Source organism: Molothrus ater, chromosome 3 (genome assembly GCF_012460135.2).
Source record: "Molothrus ater isolate BHLD 08-10-18 breed brown headed cowbird chromosome 3, BPBGC_Mater_1.1, whole genome shotgun sequence".
NCBI classification, from domain to species: domain Eukaryota; kingdom Metazoa; phylum Chordata; class Aves; order Passeriformes; family Icteridae; genus Molothrus; species Molothrus ater.
The window spans coordinates 9,107,016-9,124,866 of NC_050480.2; the positions used below are offsets into that span (position 1 = coordinate 9,107,016).

The window sequence follows — 17,851 nt, forward strand, 5'->3', positions numbered from 1 at the left end:
TGTACTTTGTTCATAATGATGTTTTTTCTACCCCATATTTCTCATCTTACTGATACCACTTAGAATTAACAGTGCAGATAAGTTACTGTTAGCAGATCACTCAGAGTAAGTATTCAGGTATTTTCCTGTTTTGAAAAGACAAACTATCTTAAGGCACAGGGTAACCTCTGAAAATTAATTGCTTAGCTAGGGATTGCAGTCTTAAGTGAATGAAACATTTTGTGTCCTGTGGAAAAATAGCAGGATAAATATGCTACCAAAGTAGCAAGGAGATGCTGAGAGGGCATATAGCAGCACTCTGTGCAGCTGGCAGGGCAGCTTGGAGCTAGTCCATGTGTTGTGTGCATTTGATGTGATCTTTGTGCATGTGTTTGAGCTGGTGAAGATGCAAATACTGCACAAGGCTTCAGGACACTGCTGGAATTGGGCTCTGAAGTACAAGGAACCTGTTCAGGTTTGCATGTGTGGGCTCCTGCACCCTTTGGCCTCTCTAGGTCCATGTTTTTCCCAGCTTGACAGGAGGCAGTGGCAGCAGCAGGTAACAGGTTTAGGCATATTTATCCTGCTTTTGAGGAATACCAAGGCCAACACCATTCTTACTCACCCCAAATGGCTCTGCCCATAGGTATTTGCTGTGCTTGGTGAACTTGTGTCAACTTAAAAGTTCTCCTGTTTAAAAATTCTCTTAAAAACAATGTGCTGGCTTAGTTTATTTTGGGGCACTTCTCTTTACAAAGTTCTTGATCTGTGAGAGATTTTTAGTTTGTTTCTTCCCACTGACAGTTAGTACTTGACTAAAATGATTCTTTTTCTGCTCCCTCTTATCAAGTATTCAGGTTTTACCTCTTCATCCTCATTTCAAACATAGAAATGTGTTGTCTGCAGTAATCAGCTCTGTGTAGTAGCATGAATTCCTTTCTTGGTGATGGCTGATTAATATGGGTTTACATTTTTAAAGAATTGCTATTCATTAGGTTTTTGGGGAGTAATGCCAGCTTTCTCACTACTTTTTGAGTTACATCCTTGAACTAACTGTAGCTAACTGTGTGTACATTAAGGTCCAGTTTTATATACTTAAAAACATGATTAAAAGAGAGTTCACTAGGTGAATTAGACACCTGTATGGAGAAGTTTCAAAGTAAAATGCTCACTGTCTGTGTACTTTGTGAGAATTGTAAATGAAAGCTCTGGGTTCCATTGGCTCTGTAATATTGAGTTTATTACTAAACTTCATTAACGTTCCAGTCTTCTGAATAATAGTGATGTAACTAGGTTCAGAATTTCATTTAAAATGAAGTTTATAGAAAAATCTGTGCTTTTTAGTTTCCATTGAATTTGTGACTTACTTGTATAAGATTCAAATTGCTCTGTTCTCCCAATAGCTTGATTTGGTGTGGTTAAACAAGTGACAAAAGCCATTTTCTCCACACTTCTTTACATTTTACAGAGGATGTTAAAACAGCCTGGGGATGATATTGAGTCAAAACTAATTTAAACTAAATATGTCAATATCTGCAATTTGTTCATGAAATGAAACTTCTAAAATGGGAACATGTAATTTTGGTCTCTTAAGCATAACAATTTTATTTTTTAGTCCACTTTAGAGAGCACTTCCTTTCTGAATGTAGGGCTTAGATGTGGAAAGTAGATGTTTGTCTTCTTGAGACCTAGGTGGTCTTTAGACTGTGCTGGATTATGGAGCATAAACTACTGCTAGACTTGTGTGTGGCTTTAAATATATGGGTAAACATACAGATATGTGATTAAGGTAATAAAATAGTAACCTAATTTCATGGCTATCAGAATGAGCTCACATGGTATCTATTTACTTGTCAGCAGTCAAAAACAATTTTAACACAAGCCACTTACTCTGTTCTCTTCTGTGCAGTGCTGCTTCATTGCCAAAGATATTTAGACCAGCTTCCCTGTGTTCATGCTGTGTTTCTACCAGATATTTTACTCATCACCGTTGCTGAGCAATAGTAGAACTTTTAAACTTAGGAAAAGATGTGAACAACTTGTACTGAAACTTGAATCCTTAGTTTTTGGCTTTTTATTGATGCATTTTTGCATCAGTAAAGAAGTGGGGGATGTGTCCTTCAAAATGTCAACTTTTCAATATTTGCTTCAAATAAGTAAATTTTACTTAGTTACATGCTTTTGAACTATTTTTATAGGATTTAGTTTAGCAGCTTTTAAGAGGAACAAGAGGAAGCTGGAGTTGGCCGAAAAGGTGGAAACAGATCTCATTCAACTAAAGAAAAGAAGACAATCAAATGAAAAGGTTAGCTCTTGTTTCAAATTCTTGTGTCGTCCTAAACTTACAGCTGACTGCTAATAAACTTCATGTCTTATATGATAAGACTGATGGAGCCTCAGAAGCCTGTTCTCCTTGTCCATCCTAATGTTTAGATGATATAATGAAACCTTAGTGCAGTTAAAACTTTCTGCCTTGCTATTTGAAAACCAAACCATCACTTTATATCTTGCTGGTGCTAAGAAAAATATTTTGCTCATTTTGAACTGGAAATATGACAAATGTAAATACGAACAGATAATTATTTACCAAAAACATTTTCTTTAGCTTGGGATCTCTGTCACTGTTTCCCACTTTTTAGTGTCTCCTGAGCACACTGCATTATGGAACTGGAATTGGTGAAATTTGAAATATCAGGTAGGTAACATGTGCATCTGTGAATGCATCTGGCATTGACCTGGCCCATATTACCTGTGCTACAAAACTACCAGAGATTCCCTGTTCCCCTCATTCTTTGTGTAAGTGTAGAGCTTTGGTAACCTGTGAGAATGTCATTTACAGTATTTGTGTTTGATGTTGAGTATCAAAGTATGGGTCATTAAATTAAATGCCTGTGCTTTATCTGGGGCCTGTAGGCCTTTGGGTTGGGCATTGCTGTCTGACTCCTGCATAGTTACATATATTGATCTAAATAAGGTATAAATCCCAGAGAATTGTTAGCAAAAGTGTATTCTCTGAAGTCTGCAAAGGCAAACAGTGATAAATTAGGCAATTTGCATCTGTGTTCTTAGATAAGATGTTTTCTCTAGCAGGGTGCTAATTTTAATTTTTTCAAGGATTTAAGATTTGTGAAGAAATTACAGATGGGGGAGCCATGGAAGTTAGTTGTTCATTTTGGAACTTTTCCTGTTCACAGGATTTCAGTTCCCTCCTTGTGAGCCTGGGAGTGTGAAAGTGTTCCTGGGGAGAGGAGGGGTCCCTGTGCAGTTTTGCTGTTCATGTAATAAGGGGCAAGTCAATGCTTGAAGCCAATGCATGAGCTTACCAACCTGCAGTTTGAAATTTCAAGGGCTCCAGAGTCCTGTGCAGAGCTTGTGGGAGATTCCCAGTGGTGGTGGGTAAAGGAGGTGGTGAGATAGAGCTCTTCTCCCTGGTGAGTAATCCAGTAACAACTGGTTTTGTCAGCTGTCTGGGCACATCCTATCCATGGAGCAGGGATGAAAACCAGCCCATGCTCTCCATATGGGATTCTCCTGCTATCCACAGAGTGTAGGATAATTGCAATCTTACAGGAAGTAAGGTTTTCTCAGTAGTTTTTCCAAATTAAATAGAAATGAAAAATCAAATTCTAAAAAAAAAAAAAAAAAAAAAAAAAAAAAAAAAAGTAGAATATATCTCCCCAAACTAGAAGAAAAAAGTCATTTAGCTAAGATGAGGCATGTGATTTGTTCATGTGATTTGTTGCCCTAAAACTCACGCTGTCAAAGCTGTGCTCTCATAAAAGGTTTAAAAATAACTGGTTTGAAACCATTTAAATACTTGAGTAATTAGAAGTTAATCTTCTTGTCAAAGTTATTTTAATTGATAAATACTCCTGTCACTTTTTTATCAGCTGTGCTTCTCTGGAGCTGCAGACCATTCCTTTCAGGAAGGTTTTTTCCCCTGAAGGACTTCAGAGCTGGTTTATTTTCTGGTTTGACTCACCCACTTCAACTCTGTGCTGCAGCTGAGCCTGTGTGCCTCTGTCAGTGCTGCAGGCTGTGGGCAGAGCAAGGTAGAAAGGATGTTAACAAGGTGGAGTTGAATGGGATCAGAACTAATAGACCAGTGTGAAGACACATTATTGTGACCAAAACAAACTGAAATTACTTGGAAGTTTGAGCTACTGATAATATCACCAGCTAAAAAGAAAAATACAGGTTTAAAAAGTAGTTTTCAATAAAAATGTGATGATACCAACCTTAAAAAGAATGAGGCTGTTTAAATTTGTCAAAGTTTGTATGGAAAAACTTGGCAGTGTAACTTACTACAGGAGTTTTATTTCCTGCTAAATGGAGTTTTTTCTGTGTTTTTCTTTGTTCACTCTATGTAGCTTTTGCAGAGGGTTATGCATTTGCATCCAGGAAGATCCATTAATAACTTCACCAAATTTTGAAGGTGTAAAATTTTTGTCTTTTTCAAGTTGCAGAGTCTTCCTGATTTACATAGCTAAGAAATAATTCACACACAAACAAAAATTAACTAAACATTCTCATGGGGGGTGTCTATGATGTGTTCATTCAGCCAGATGCCGTTCTCAAGTTCTCCCCTCAAGCACCAGTAAATATCAGAAGTAAATATTTGCCTGCTTACTGTTAGTCTGTCTTTCACCAGAGGAAATTGTTGTTGAAAATAGCTTAGCAGAGTTTGGCTAGAAGCCCTAATTTTACTTTGTCTTTTGCTATTGGAAAGAAAAATACAGGTTTAAAAATAAAAATACAGATTTAAAATTTAGATCACTTTTACAAGTGATCTCAGCAAATATGTAAAAAGTTGTCCTCTTCTTGGTTTGAATAAGTGACTAAGAATCCCTAGTACACGTGATTTTTTGGAAGAAATTGGTATTTGTAAGTTAGTATTTTATAACCTAGTTATTTAACTCTATAAATAACATTATTTAACTTGAGTTTTATTAAAACTGGCTTGGATTTTACCTAGTTCAACATAGGTACTGACATATGTATACATCAGTTGGAATTATATGCATGGAATCAACAGTTCCATGTGCTTCTGTTACTGTATTAAGACTGAACAGATTTAGAAAATATTTTTGTCTATGTACAGGTAATTGTAAGTGTAGCAGTCAACTATGGCAACTATCCTAGTGTCTGTCTTATTTAGTCTTGCAGTTTGGAAATTTCCTTAAAAAAGAAATAAATGTTCTACCTCACATTTGTGTGCAAATGGTCTTTGATAATAAAACCTTAGGGTTTTCAAAAGTATGCTTCAAAATCCATTTAATAGGGAAAAAGAAACCTAAATAATTTTCACCCATTCTAGTTAAGTTTTGGTGTTTTGTTTTGGCTTTATCTGTGGAAATACAGTATAGAATAATTTTCTCATCTTGCACATGAGGATCAAACAAAATGTTCTTTTTTACACCCCAAACAACTGTTAAACTGGAAAGGCTGGCATTGTTGATCAGGCTTTGTATAATTACAAAGTTGGGTAATAGCATGTAAATGTTAGTTGCTTCAATCTGATGAATTTTGTCTTTTGTCAGTTATACTCAAAGGTGAGATTTAATGGTAATTACTTTCCATGGCATTTCAAAACTATCTCAAGTGGAGAGGGAAAAGACCCTGTGTGTAGAATCTTTCAGTGGGCACTGGGTAGAGCTCTCCTAATCTGCTAATTGCTTCCTTAGGGGCTTGTAGTGATGAATATTTACAATTTTTTAATGTGCAGAAGGGGAGAAGGGTTTTTAAAAATGCTTGCTAGAACTCTGCATTTGTGCTGGTGAGCATCTTTCAGTTTTGTGTGCATGTTCTTAGCAAAATCTTAGTATTTGGACCATGGTTTAATACATTAATTTCTTTCATGCTGCAAGGTGCAAATTAAGTAATGTGAGGTCTGATTTATAACACTGACTTTCAGTTTTTTCCATGCAAAATATTAACTACATAATAGATTATATTTAGGTTGCAATACTGCATTGTTAAAACCCCAAACTGCTTTTGCAGTGGACAAGTATAATTTAGTAACTGAACTCAGATACAGAATTTGGTAACAGATTTCACCAAGTTTCCTTTAGAACCTGCAAAATTTTAAAATGTAAGTAGCTAAGTAAATCAATCAATAGAAAGGTAAGGACAAACAAGCTGGATCTTGTTTAGTCCCTATCGGACCTGTATAAAGTTTGGTCTTATTTTAGACTTTGTGAATTGTAGTATTTATCATACTTTCTAAATCATACTTTCTAATATTTTCTAAATATTTTTTTATTGTCCTGACACTAGCTTGGCAGGATCCTCTGCCTTTCAACATTGATGTGATTTGGAGAGATGAAATGTGTGACACTGAAAGGCTTCTCAGCAGGTGCAGTCTTGCAGTGACTCCTCAGGCACACGATGCTTTTCTATAGGGAGATGTACAAAAAGTTCCTTTGTTAAATAGTGATGAGCTCTTTATTTACTGGTCCAGAAATCAGGGTTGCCAGTACAGTTCACATATGTAGAAGATGCTGACAATGTTTTTTTTCCCATTGGATGTGGAATATAACATTGCTGATTTTCAGTTTCCTGAATAAAGAAAATACAGCATCACCTATATATCAGTGACTTTTTTTTTAATCACAAACCAGTCCTGCTTTCCCCGTGCCCCATACCTGTCTTACTGAGAAGAAAAGTACAGAATTCCCTTGCTTCAGAGATAGAGATTTCTTCAGAAGGATGTGTGGGCCACCTCAACCTTCCCTTAGCAATGCTTCCCTTAGAAAAGATGTCCAGCCTCAAACTAACTTTGATAGGCTAGATTTTTATATCTGTGGCTGTCTATTAATTAAGTTTTTTGTTGTGGGTATAATTTCCTTTGATAAAAGAGGAAATTATATATATATATAATTATCAAATACATATTTGATATATATTATAGTTTATATATTATATATTTTTATACATTAAATATATATATATAATCAATTATATGTATATTATTATCAAATTCTTTGATAAGGGAGGACAGGGGGGTAGATAGCAGCACCTGTATCATAGTAGTTCTTCTGTACAGAGAAATCATGAGAGAATTCATGTTGGGAAGAGCTTTATCTGGTCTGGTCTTGGAAATCTCCAAGGATGGGAATCTGCTTGTCCCATGAGCAGCCTGCTCTGCTGCTTAAGGTCTTCTCAGTCCCCTGAGTGGTATTGTTTGAACTGGGTTTGTTTTAGCTCAGGCTGTGTCTGGGAGTCCTGGGAGCTGGAAAATACATTTGCACATGAGATGTTCAAAAAGGGTTCCTTAATATTCTTTCATCTTTAGAACTTGGAAGGGCACTGGCTCTTTTCTTATCCACTTTGCTCCCATAATCCTTTTGTTTCTACTTTTCCTACCCTCCCTGATCCTTCCTTCCGCCGTTTTTCAGCTTACCCTTCTTCCCAGTACCAGTTGAAACTGTGGATCTCTAGCTTCTCACCCCTGTCTGTCTTTAAGCAGTTACTCTGCTTTATTGTTGGGACATTAATTTGTTTTATATTGAGTGTGGTCAGTGCCAGCATCTGAGTGCAGAACTTGTCAGGGAAGATCTAGGTGTAGGTGCAGAGAAGAAACTTCCTGTTTCTCTGGGTGAAAGCCAGGGATGAAACTCCTGCCTAGGAGTTCCACTTGCTTGAAAAGTACTGTAGAACATGGCAGCATATTTTTCCTTTTGAGACTGACTGTACTGCATATTTTTCCTTTTGAGACTGACACAGAATTAACCCAAGTGTTTTCTCTTAAATTAAGTGTGGCCAGAGTATCATCAGCATTGCAGTACTAGAAACCATACTTGAGAAGTGACACAGCATGCCCAAGGGAATTTTAATTGATGATGGGAACTTGATAATTTGAAGCTGAATGGTGTGTTGTTTTTTTTTTTTTTTCTTAATTCCTCCCTCTGAATTCTAGTCCAGAAAATTCACATTTATATGAAAACCTTAATAACCTTTGGCATTATTTCACTGGGTAAGTCTGTGTAAGAGGCTTGAGGCTTGTGCAGCACCAGCGTGCATCTCTGGAGTAGGTGATGGATGATGGATCAATTCTGTTTATTTGGTTTATTTTCTGTACACTGCATGCTGTGTGTGTGGTGGAGCATGAGGGTTGAGTGCTTTGCCCTGGGTTCTGCAGAGAGGGGAACCTGGGCCATGCCTGGGCAGAGAGGGGAAAACTGTTCCTTCTCTAAGAGAGACTTAGTGTGGTGCATTAAGGAATGGGGGAGGGATGTAAAAGAAGACCCCTGCTCCTGGGGGGAGTAAATCTACCTCAGAAGTCATGGAAGTAAGGACACTCTTAGTTACCCTTTAGTTATAGGAACAAAGGGTAAAATTGCTTTACTCACTAAAGATTCCTGAGCTGAGAACAAGTCTGGCAGAAGGAATCTGTCCTAGGGGAGATTTTTTTCTTGAGGCTTCTATTTATTGTTTTGCTCAGAATATCAGTATTTTCTCTTTACATCCTAAACAGCTGCTTGGTTTTTTCTGGTGGTGCTTTGTAGGTTTGGGGTTTTTTTGGGGGGGTGGGGGGTTGGTTGTTTGATTTTTTTTTTAATTTCATTTCTTAAAAATTACACATCTTCAAAGAAGAGAGCCTCTGAAAATGCTTTTTCAGGCCTTTTAGGAAAGGCCTTTTGATGTGGCATCAGTTGCTGAATCATTTCTTAGTGGACAAGTGGCAACCACTAAGAAAAAATGACTTCTGGCACTTCTGTGAGTAAAAGCAGGTGATCTAAGCATTGGATTAGTTCTGAGATGTTTATTACCTTCTTGCTACTGGAGAAGTTTTATTAAGGTCCTGTCTGAGGCAAAGCAGCATTTTGGGAAGATTTTTGGCAGTGGGTACAGGTGCATGATAACAAATCCATTTGGTTGCTAGGCTCTCACTTGCACACTCCTAAGGAGTATGATCTGACTTTAATATACTATTTTTGCTAGGATTTTTTTTCTGTTTTTGTGTCCTGCAGGAGAATGACTCAGGAACCTTGGATACAGTTGGTGCAGTTGTTGTTGACCAAGAAGGAAATGTGGCTGCTGCTGTCTCCAGTGGAGGTTTAGCACTGAAGCACCCTGGAAGAGTTGGTCAGGTGATCATTGTACATTTTCAAATTCTTTTTTTTGGTTGGGAATGATTGTTCAGTGTCAAGGTGTAGTGTAAAGCAAGAGCTGTGACAGCAAATTTCTGTTCTCCCTTCCTTCCTGTTAAATGCTGAAGACATTTTCACTGCTTTGATGTGCAAGTGTTTTTAGTGTTCTCCATCAGTGTAATAAACCAGTGATAGGGAAGATGTTCTGTAGTTAGTTATCTTTTGACAGAGATATCAGTAAGTTAATTTCTTGGCCTTAAATGGTCTCTGAAATGCTTAGAGCCTTGAAAAAAGATTTCTCTCAATATTTAGGGAAGCGGTCCTAATTAATTTTTAAATGATCTTGTGAATTGGAGAAAGTGACAAAAGTAGTAAAAGAACCTATCAGGTATTTATGATGTGTTATATATAATTATGATTATCAATTATGTATAGTTCTATTTATTATTAATGTTATAATAATAATATATTTATGCTGTGTCACCTTATTGTTGTTAGGGGATTTTGAGGTGCAGCAGAAATTTTGTACTCCATTGCTGTACAGCTGTATTTTTTGTTGACATTTTCCACTGTCCAAAAAGCAGTTCTCTTTTGAAATGTAGTTATGATTTTTTTTGTTTGTTTTTTGAATAGCAGAGTGAAAGAGACTTTATATGAGCAGGGTTATATCTTTACCCTCATTTTCTGTTAAGCTAGGCTAGAATTCTGTATCTATGACAAACACTCAGATCTCAAGAATAGTAAAAGGATGTAGCAAAATGGAGTGGAATGACAATATGCTTATGATATTCTTATTCATCTTTTGTATTAATACTTGGATTTTTCTTGGATTTCTTTTTTTTGTTATTATTGTTGGTTTGAGGTTGTTTTTCTATTTTCAGTTTTTAAGAAAGGGAATATAGCAAAAATCTCACACACTTAAAATTTATTAACAATATGCTTCTTTCCTTAGGCAGCTCTTTATGGTTGTGGCTGCTGGGCTGAAAATACAGGAGCTCATAACCCTTATTCCACTGCTGTGAGTACTTCAGGTATTTACTACTTTTATAAATACTTAATGAAGTTGCTATCTTCCTCTGTAATTAGTTTGTAAATTTAAAATACCAACATAATTTCCAGACTATATTCTAAATTTGTATCATTTATTTATTTGTTTCATTTAATTTGTATCATTTATTAGTGTCAATATTGTATTTAAATCCATGAATTGATCTCTTGTTGGTTGCTTATATTGCCCTTTTTAAGTTAATTAGCTACTATGGGAATTTTTATCCTGTTTCATATTGCACTGAAAGGATGTGCTATATTTGTTAAGTATTAGGGAGCCTGTCCTCCTGTGAAGAAGTGCTTATTAGCCCAGTATTGGATTAAATGCAGAATACCTCTGGGAATGGAAGCCTTGTGTAAAGTACTGAGATAATCAGAGGGTCCTTTGATACAGAAATGCTACATGCAGCATTTTTTCCTCAAAAATATTTAATTACTATTTCAGGTGAGCATTTAAGTGAATTTTTTCTTCATCTCTTTTTTCCTTCTGAAAGGAAAGGGAAAAGGTAATACCAAAATACTGGAATAAGTGTATCAGGAAATATTTATTCAGCAATTGTGAAAGTGATGTAAGAATTAGGAGAGCTTCTGTTCTCTTTGGAAAGCTCAGGGTCCTTGACACACAAAAATATTGTGTTTATTTGATGCCTTGCAGAACACTAAAGTCTTAAGGTGAAGTTATGTAGGAGTTGCTTTTACTTTTTTGTTCCTCCCACTTGTTTTATGAACAACCTCAATCAGTAAAACTACTTGTAACACTTTTTCATAGGTGCTTATGTCAGGTTGCAAAATTTATGGTATTGCCACTGCTCAGGGGTCAGAGTTATCAGCATCCAGTGTAGGGAGAGGTGAGGAAAACGTGCAGAATTCAGATTTAGATAATGTCAGCTGTATCCCATGGGCACTGCAGAGCTGGAGTCCTGCTGCAGAAACAGTGAGGGGAGCAAGGTGGACAGATTGCAGAGTTAAAATTTGAGAGAGGCTGAAGAGCATCAGGAATATCCTGTGTTGCTTTTATTTCTCTGTATTCGTGTCTGCCTTGCACTGTTGAAAATTGGTGTAGATGTTCACCCTTCAGTTTGATGTCAGTAAAAGCAGATGTCCCTTTTGGTGCTTACTCAGGGGATGGTTTTACTGAACCCAGGAGTGTGAGAAGACAATTTTACTCAAGGGACACCACACTGATTTTAGCTTAATAAATGCTTACTGAGTAACCAAATACATTTAAGTATTTGGAACCATGTTTTAATTAATAAGTGAGCACAAGTCCAATATTAGAGATTGTTTGTGGAAGAGCTGAGGTGGACAACTTTATTTACTTCTTTAAAGCTGTTCTTTGCAAAGCTGGATTTGAATTCCATGTGAGCACTGACAAGCATCCTGGTGCCCTCACAGGAGATGGCTAGATTTAATGATAGTCTGAAATATTAGCCTTCTCTCTTTTTGCTGGTACCACTTTTGTATAATCCTAAATACTTCAATGTTATACTATTTATAGCTGTCACAAATTCCCATATATGGATTTTTTTTGGTTCAAAACTTCTGGCTTCCATGACATTACCCTGATCCCAGTCCCAGTTAATTGGAGTGGCCTGCTGGCAGATTGTGAAGTGTGGCCATCTGTTCATTCATGGATTTGAAATTCAGACTAGTGGTGTTTAATTAAACTCTTGTTTCTGGTTTTCCTTTAAAGTATGTGTATGTCTGTGAGAGAGAGCGAGATCGAAATGTTTACAGGAAGTGAGAACTCCTCTGTAATCAATACCATTCTTTTTTCCATTTCAGAAGCTCATAATGTTTTATTTTATAATGTACTTTATGTTTAGTGCAGTTCTAGAATGTATTGATGCCTGACTCTTGTTTAAAATATGAACATCCAACGATGTGAACCGTGAATTTAATTAAGGAGTAAAGGGATGGAAAATTAAGTTGTAGGAGAAGTTGAAAGAATGAAACTTGCAGCTTGGCTGGATCTCAACAAGACATGGGAATGGGGGCATAAACATCTGCAAATATTCAGGTGAAACTGCCATGGCCAAGGAAGAGAATAATGCATTAAGATATGTCATTGTTAAATATTTAGAAAATAAATGTACTGTCTGAGTTCTAGAAGATGCCTTGATTTAGAAAGCTTCAAGATGAGCAATGCTTCTTAACAGAATATCACCACTGTCCCTTGATGTAGCTAAACCCAGACTAGACTGTATTTGTAATAGTGATTTTACCCCCCTCTTGGAGGTTTCCAAACAGGTTTTGTCTTAACATTTTTTTTAAAAATCAGCAATAAATACAACTTTCGTGCTATGTATAAATAAAAACTGTGTACATGCACAGTCATTTTATGTTCCATTTTACATTCAGACATTTACACCTGTATATAAATGTATTTAAAAGATGTACATAAGAGAAACCTACAATCAGTTTAAATTTCTGTGGTTTTCACAATATAGCATTTTGTTGTTTTAATTTCACGTGTCTATTTATTTTAATTTTTCTTTGAGTCATGAATTTGGCACAAATCTACTAGTTTCTACAGGAAATTTTTTCCATTTTGTGGGGAGAAGAAAAAAAAGAATAAAATTAGACAGTGGTTGCTGTGGGCATTGAGTAATGTTTAATGTTTATTGTTACATGACTTCAGAGAATAGCTGACTCATCAAATCACTTTTGGAATTAAAATAAAATCTTGAATAAAAAGTTAAACTCTAATTCCCCACAAGCTTTATCAAAAGTATCCTCAAAATTATTTGGTATTAGTGTGTGTTAAACCAAATCATTTTAGCTGAATAATTCTTTGGGAAATAAAAGGTTTCTCTTTTGTGCTGGTTTCCACTTTTCAACTTCTTTTTAGTGATCACTGAGAATAGAAATTTAAGCCTTGAGAGTTTGTTATATCAGGCTCCATATTCAGTCATGAAAAGGGATATTCTTTGGCATCAGTTTCATACAAGCAATTTGGAAGGTCAGGTTTTGTAAACTGTTTGCACTCCATACTTGAGAAACTGTTCATGCCTTTGGGTCTTGGAAGTGATGATCAACTAGAGACTGAACAGGTTAGGGAAACCTGGGGTGTGGGGAAAGTAGAGTTTGGAATAGTAATCCAGAGTAGGCAGAGTACAAACTCCTGCACTCTGAAATCCACATGGAATGGACACATTGAACCTGAGCTCCAGACAGGTTGGTGACCTGTCTCAGATAAAGGGTGTTTGCAGTTCTCCAGGGCAAAGTACAGGACTGGGAAAAGCACCTTCACTGCACTATCCAGGCTTCTGGCAATTTGTGATATTGAGACTTTATAAACTAGAGATATATTCTATATATATATATTCTAATAGGTCAGGGTGACTTCTCAAGATTTCTTATTTCTTTCTGTTCTTAGAAGACCAGATATTTTAGTTTTGCTGGGAATAGTTTTATTCTGTGATTACCTTTGTAGAAACTTCCTTGGAAAAGGAAGTTTTAGTTTAAATGCCACAGTTAATAATACAGCAGACTTTATTATTGAATTTTTATTAATTTTGTTCTAAAGTCCTCCAATTGAAACTTCAGTGTCTTTAAGTACCTGCTTCATTAAAAAAAAAGGAGGCTGGGGGAAGATGTCACCACACAAGTATTCAAAAGTAATCCCAAGTTCCTGTAGCTTTTTTTCAATGCTTGTGTATTATTTGAAGAAATATTGGATCTTCTGTTGGCCCTATAGCTGCTGGGAGGCTTCCTGCCTTTACCTCTTCAGGAAAGATTTGGTATTAGCTTTTATGCCTTTTAGCAAATTGTTTCTTAAATATTTTTGGCTATTTTTGTCATTTTTTTATGCTGAATGTGCCAAAGGTGGTGGTTCTGTTCTTGTTTAGGCACGACTTCAGCTTTTTGCACGGTAATTTCATACCTCTAACAGTCACTTGACCATGTTGTTTGAACACACTGTCTTTGGTGGTTTTGGGGGTTTTTTTTGTGTGTTTTTTTTTTTCTTGGTTTTTCAAAAGTTACTTCAAGGTTTGCAAAATACAGCATATTGTAAAACTCATATTTTATGGTTATAGCTTAACAGGGCCTGGGACAACTGAAATCAAAAGATGGAGGCTTTCTAAAAACACAGTGAGGGAGATGGTGAAACTTAGGAATGACTGTGAGTTTAAGGGGCCCTAAATCCAAGGTTTATTCTGTAACTCTCAGTCTAAAATTCAGTTTCTGTATAAACAAGTAAAACCTTTCTGATTTTTTTCTCATCAACTTTTTGAGACATTTTCATGTATAAACTGACTTATATTAAAATTAATCTTTTGGTTGGGAAAAAATAGTTTTGGGACTTAATTGGCAGCTGAAGGATAAACATTACAGGAATTTAAGTATCTCCAAAGCAGTATTAAAATGGAAGAAATTCAAAGAATGTTGCAGTTGTGTTAGGGGCACACCCAGGATACCTGGGCAGTAACAGTGCAAGGGCCATTCTGTGCAGGAATGATGGTGGAGATGGAGTGAAATTAAATGAGATGTTAAATGAGATGAGTATGACCAATGGCCTTTATTTAGTATAAATGTAATTAACAGCTAAACTGGGTTTTGGATCAATGTAGAAGAAGCCAAATCTGTGGTGTTTAAAAGCTTTTCCATGCATGTGTGCACACAGACACAAACAAAACAGGCTCCCCTTTAAGCACCCCCACCACCTCCCCACAAAAAGAGGCCAGAACACTTTGTAAGGCTGCTTGGAGCTCTTTAGTGGGTGTTTTTTGCTGGTATATGAATGTAAACACAGGAAGATGGGTATTATTTGGAGGGAAAACATTTGTGAACAAAACCCAGCCACAGGAGAAGCAATAGTCCATTTTTTGGCTGTACTTTAAGAAAAAATGTCCTGTTTTTTCCTGAGCATAATAAGAATCAAAGACTTTGTGCATATTCTTCTCATTCAAAATAATGTCAATGTGACACTGAATTTCCTACTCAGTTGGAATATCTGTGATGATTATGAATATTCATTCACTAACTGTGCCAAAAGCAATACTGCTGGGGTAAGAGGCAGGCTGTAACTTTCCTGGGAGAGAAATACTAATTCTCTTTGGAAATGCAGAACTTTAACAATAAATATAAAGATAAATATAAAATTACAGTAACAGCTAATGCAGGACACTTTGAAAATTAAACCCAAGTGGATTTTTGAGTGAAAGTGTAGAGACTGAAAATGTCTTGCATTTCTTTCATCTTAACAAGAGCAGGAAATAGAAAGCATACAAAGGGTGGGTGTGTGTTGTGTCTAGGTACCAGCCATTGTAGCCAGCAAACCTTTAATACTGCATTTCTGAAGATAGAGGTCTTGCATTATTTACAAAATGCAGAAATTCTGTGACACAAAGCTGCAAAATCTCCAGCTTTTACTAAAATTTATTTGAAGAGACTATTTGATACAAGAAAGGCACATAGGTTATCCTAGGGAGGTTTGAAATACAACCTAATTTATGATCCCAGAGAAGAAGCAGAAACTTGACATATGTTGAAGTCATTCAGAAAAATTAAGGATGCTAACAAACAAGGAATGTCAGATTTCTGGAAATACCAGATTTCTTTACGAGGTGTAGTTGAGGATTCTGTCTGGGAGAAGTCTCTAGTGATGTCTTGCTCTTCTCTCCTGCCCAGAATCTTTTCTGGAATGGAATGACAATCAGATAGAGAAAACAGCAGTGTTCTAGGCATACATGTACAAACTGTATTTATTCTGTGTAAACCTCCTTGCCAGTTTCTTGTGTTGGTGAATTCACCAAGATCCTAGGAAACTGTTAAGGTCTCATGACAAAAGCAGTGGCCTCTGTTCTCATAAAGGCATTTTAGAGATTAGATCACAGTACTTTAAAAGCTGTGTTGGATATACATATGTACACCTAATGCATCATTCCATGAAGGATAAATAGCACTTTGTGTTTTGAAGAATCACAGAATTGTTTAGTTTGAAAGGAACCTCAGGAAGTCTAGTCCAGCCCCCTGCTCAAGGAGATTTCTCTTGTTTTTGAAATTGACATCAATAAGGGAATTAATATATTCACTTTTCCTTGCCCCACCTTTTCCTGCTCAAATTGTGTTCACATCAGTCATTCTTTGCAGGCCATTGTGTGTCTCATGGCTGCTTTTGCAGGCAATGTGGAATAGGATGGAATAGGAATGACACCTGTGCAGAGATGGGCTATGGTTGTTAAATTATTTGTTGAGTTATGCCCTCAGCCAGCATTTTGGGCTCCTTATGGCAGCCAGTGGTCTGTAGGTTCCTACTTGAAAAGTCCTTTTGCAAACAAACCGCAGTGATGTGCAAATCTACTGAGTAAATACTTTTCAGGGAAGCTTTAATGCCAATAAATTGACTTGTAATGCATAACTTTGACTTTGTGATTGCTTTCTGTTGAGGGCAGCAGTGGCTGTGTTAGGATCCTGTGAATGAATACCTGGCCAGTGCTGTTTTGTAGAATCATGGAATAGTTTGGGTTGGAAGGACCTTAATGGATGGAACCCCTCTGCCCTGGGCAGGGATACCTTCTCCTCTAGACCAGGCTGCTCAGAGCTCCATCCAGCCTGGCCTTGAACACTTCCAGCAATGGGGCATCCACAGTTTCTCTGAGCAGCTTGTGCCAGTGAATTACATTTATAATGTGATGATAAAGCTTGCTTCAAACTTGCATGTATTGTTAGCCCTTACATAACACACAAGTGCAGCATTGTCTGTCTGGCCAGTCCTTCTGAGTCCATGCTCCCAACGCCCAGAGGAATTTCATCTTGTATCCTGTACAGATTGTTTGAGCTACACTGTGTGGGATAGATATTATGATACAATTAATCTCTTTGTAGACACATGTATTATCTCTCAAAATCAGTCTGGTTCTGTAAGATTTGGGGAATAAGAGGTAATTTAATGCATCACAGATGAAGCAAATGGAGAAGAGTTATGTCATTGTTACTGTGAACCAGAGGGTCGGGTGGAGGAAGGGGAGCTCTATCTCCAGGCAGATCAGTATTTACCTATGAAGTGAATGTTTCTGTCAAGAGCTCATCCAGCCTGTGTGTCCAGATGCAGTTGGGAGGACTCAGTGCTGTAGCATGTGAGCTAACTCAGCACCACCAAAGTCTGGGGAAGAGAGAGGAAGCCCAAGGCAGAAATGATTGGTGGGGATGGTAGCATGGAGAAGCTAATCAATTAAACACAGGTTCTGCAGTGCTCACAGCTGAGGGGTTTGTCCTCAGAATGATCACAATGATTGTTTGAATTGCCTTTGGAAGGCTTGCTGGGAAGCAGAACTGGATGGATACAATAATCAGAGGGCTTATTGAAATTTTAATTGGGCTTGATATTATAATATCTATGAGGCTTGAAGGGTCACAGGCTTGTGGACGCTGTAGCTTCCAGCAGAAGGCTCAGTGCTTGCTGAGCAGCACTTTTGGAACCAGGGCCAGCAGCTGTGCAGCACCAGCTGCTGCTCTGGACACTTGGTCCTGTCCCTGCTGCTGAGCCTTGTGCCAGTGCCTTGAAATAGGTGCAAGGATAGAAAGGGAATTGAAGATGGTGGCAGACTGAACTCCCTTTCTATGTCTTAAACACTTTTCTGGGATTTGAAAGTGATTTTATACCTTTAGTTAGCAAACACATAAGCTACTGTCATACTTCTTCCCTGTAAGTTTTGTATGACAGAAGTGATGTAGTTTAGAGAGGTGTAGGGTTTTTACAGAGATCAGTAGCAGCAAAGCTTCTGAGG

The 17,851-nt window shown here is 37.1% G+C and overlaps 1 protein-coding gene across 2 annotated transcripts in view; it reads left to right on the forward strand.

Annotated features, from left to right (window-relative positions):
* Window positions 1-17,851, forward strand: part of TASP1 (taspase 1) — a 78,965-nt gene that overhangs the window by 28,961 nt on the left and 32,153 nt on the right. Inside the window, exons 8-11 of one of the 2 annotated variants that reach the window (XM_054514360.1) lie at window positions 2,178-2,284; window positions 3,327-3,410; window positions 8,952-9,071; window positions 10,024-10,102. In XM_054514360.1, the coding sequence (XP_054370335.1) occupies window positions 2,178-2,284; window positions 3,327-3,410; window positions 8,952-9,071; window positions 10,024-10,102 (390 nt within the window). The remainder of the gene's footprint in view (window positions 1-2,177; window positions 2,285-3,326; window positions 3,411-8,951; window positions 9,072-10,023; window positions 10,103-17,851) is intronic. The other variant, XM_036380823.2, reaches the window with a different exon arrangement.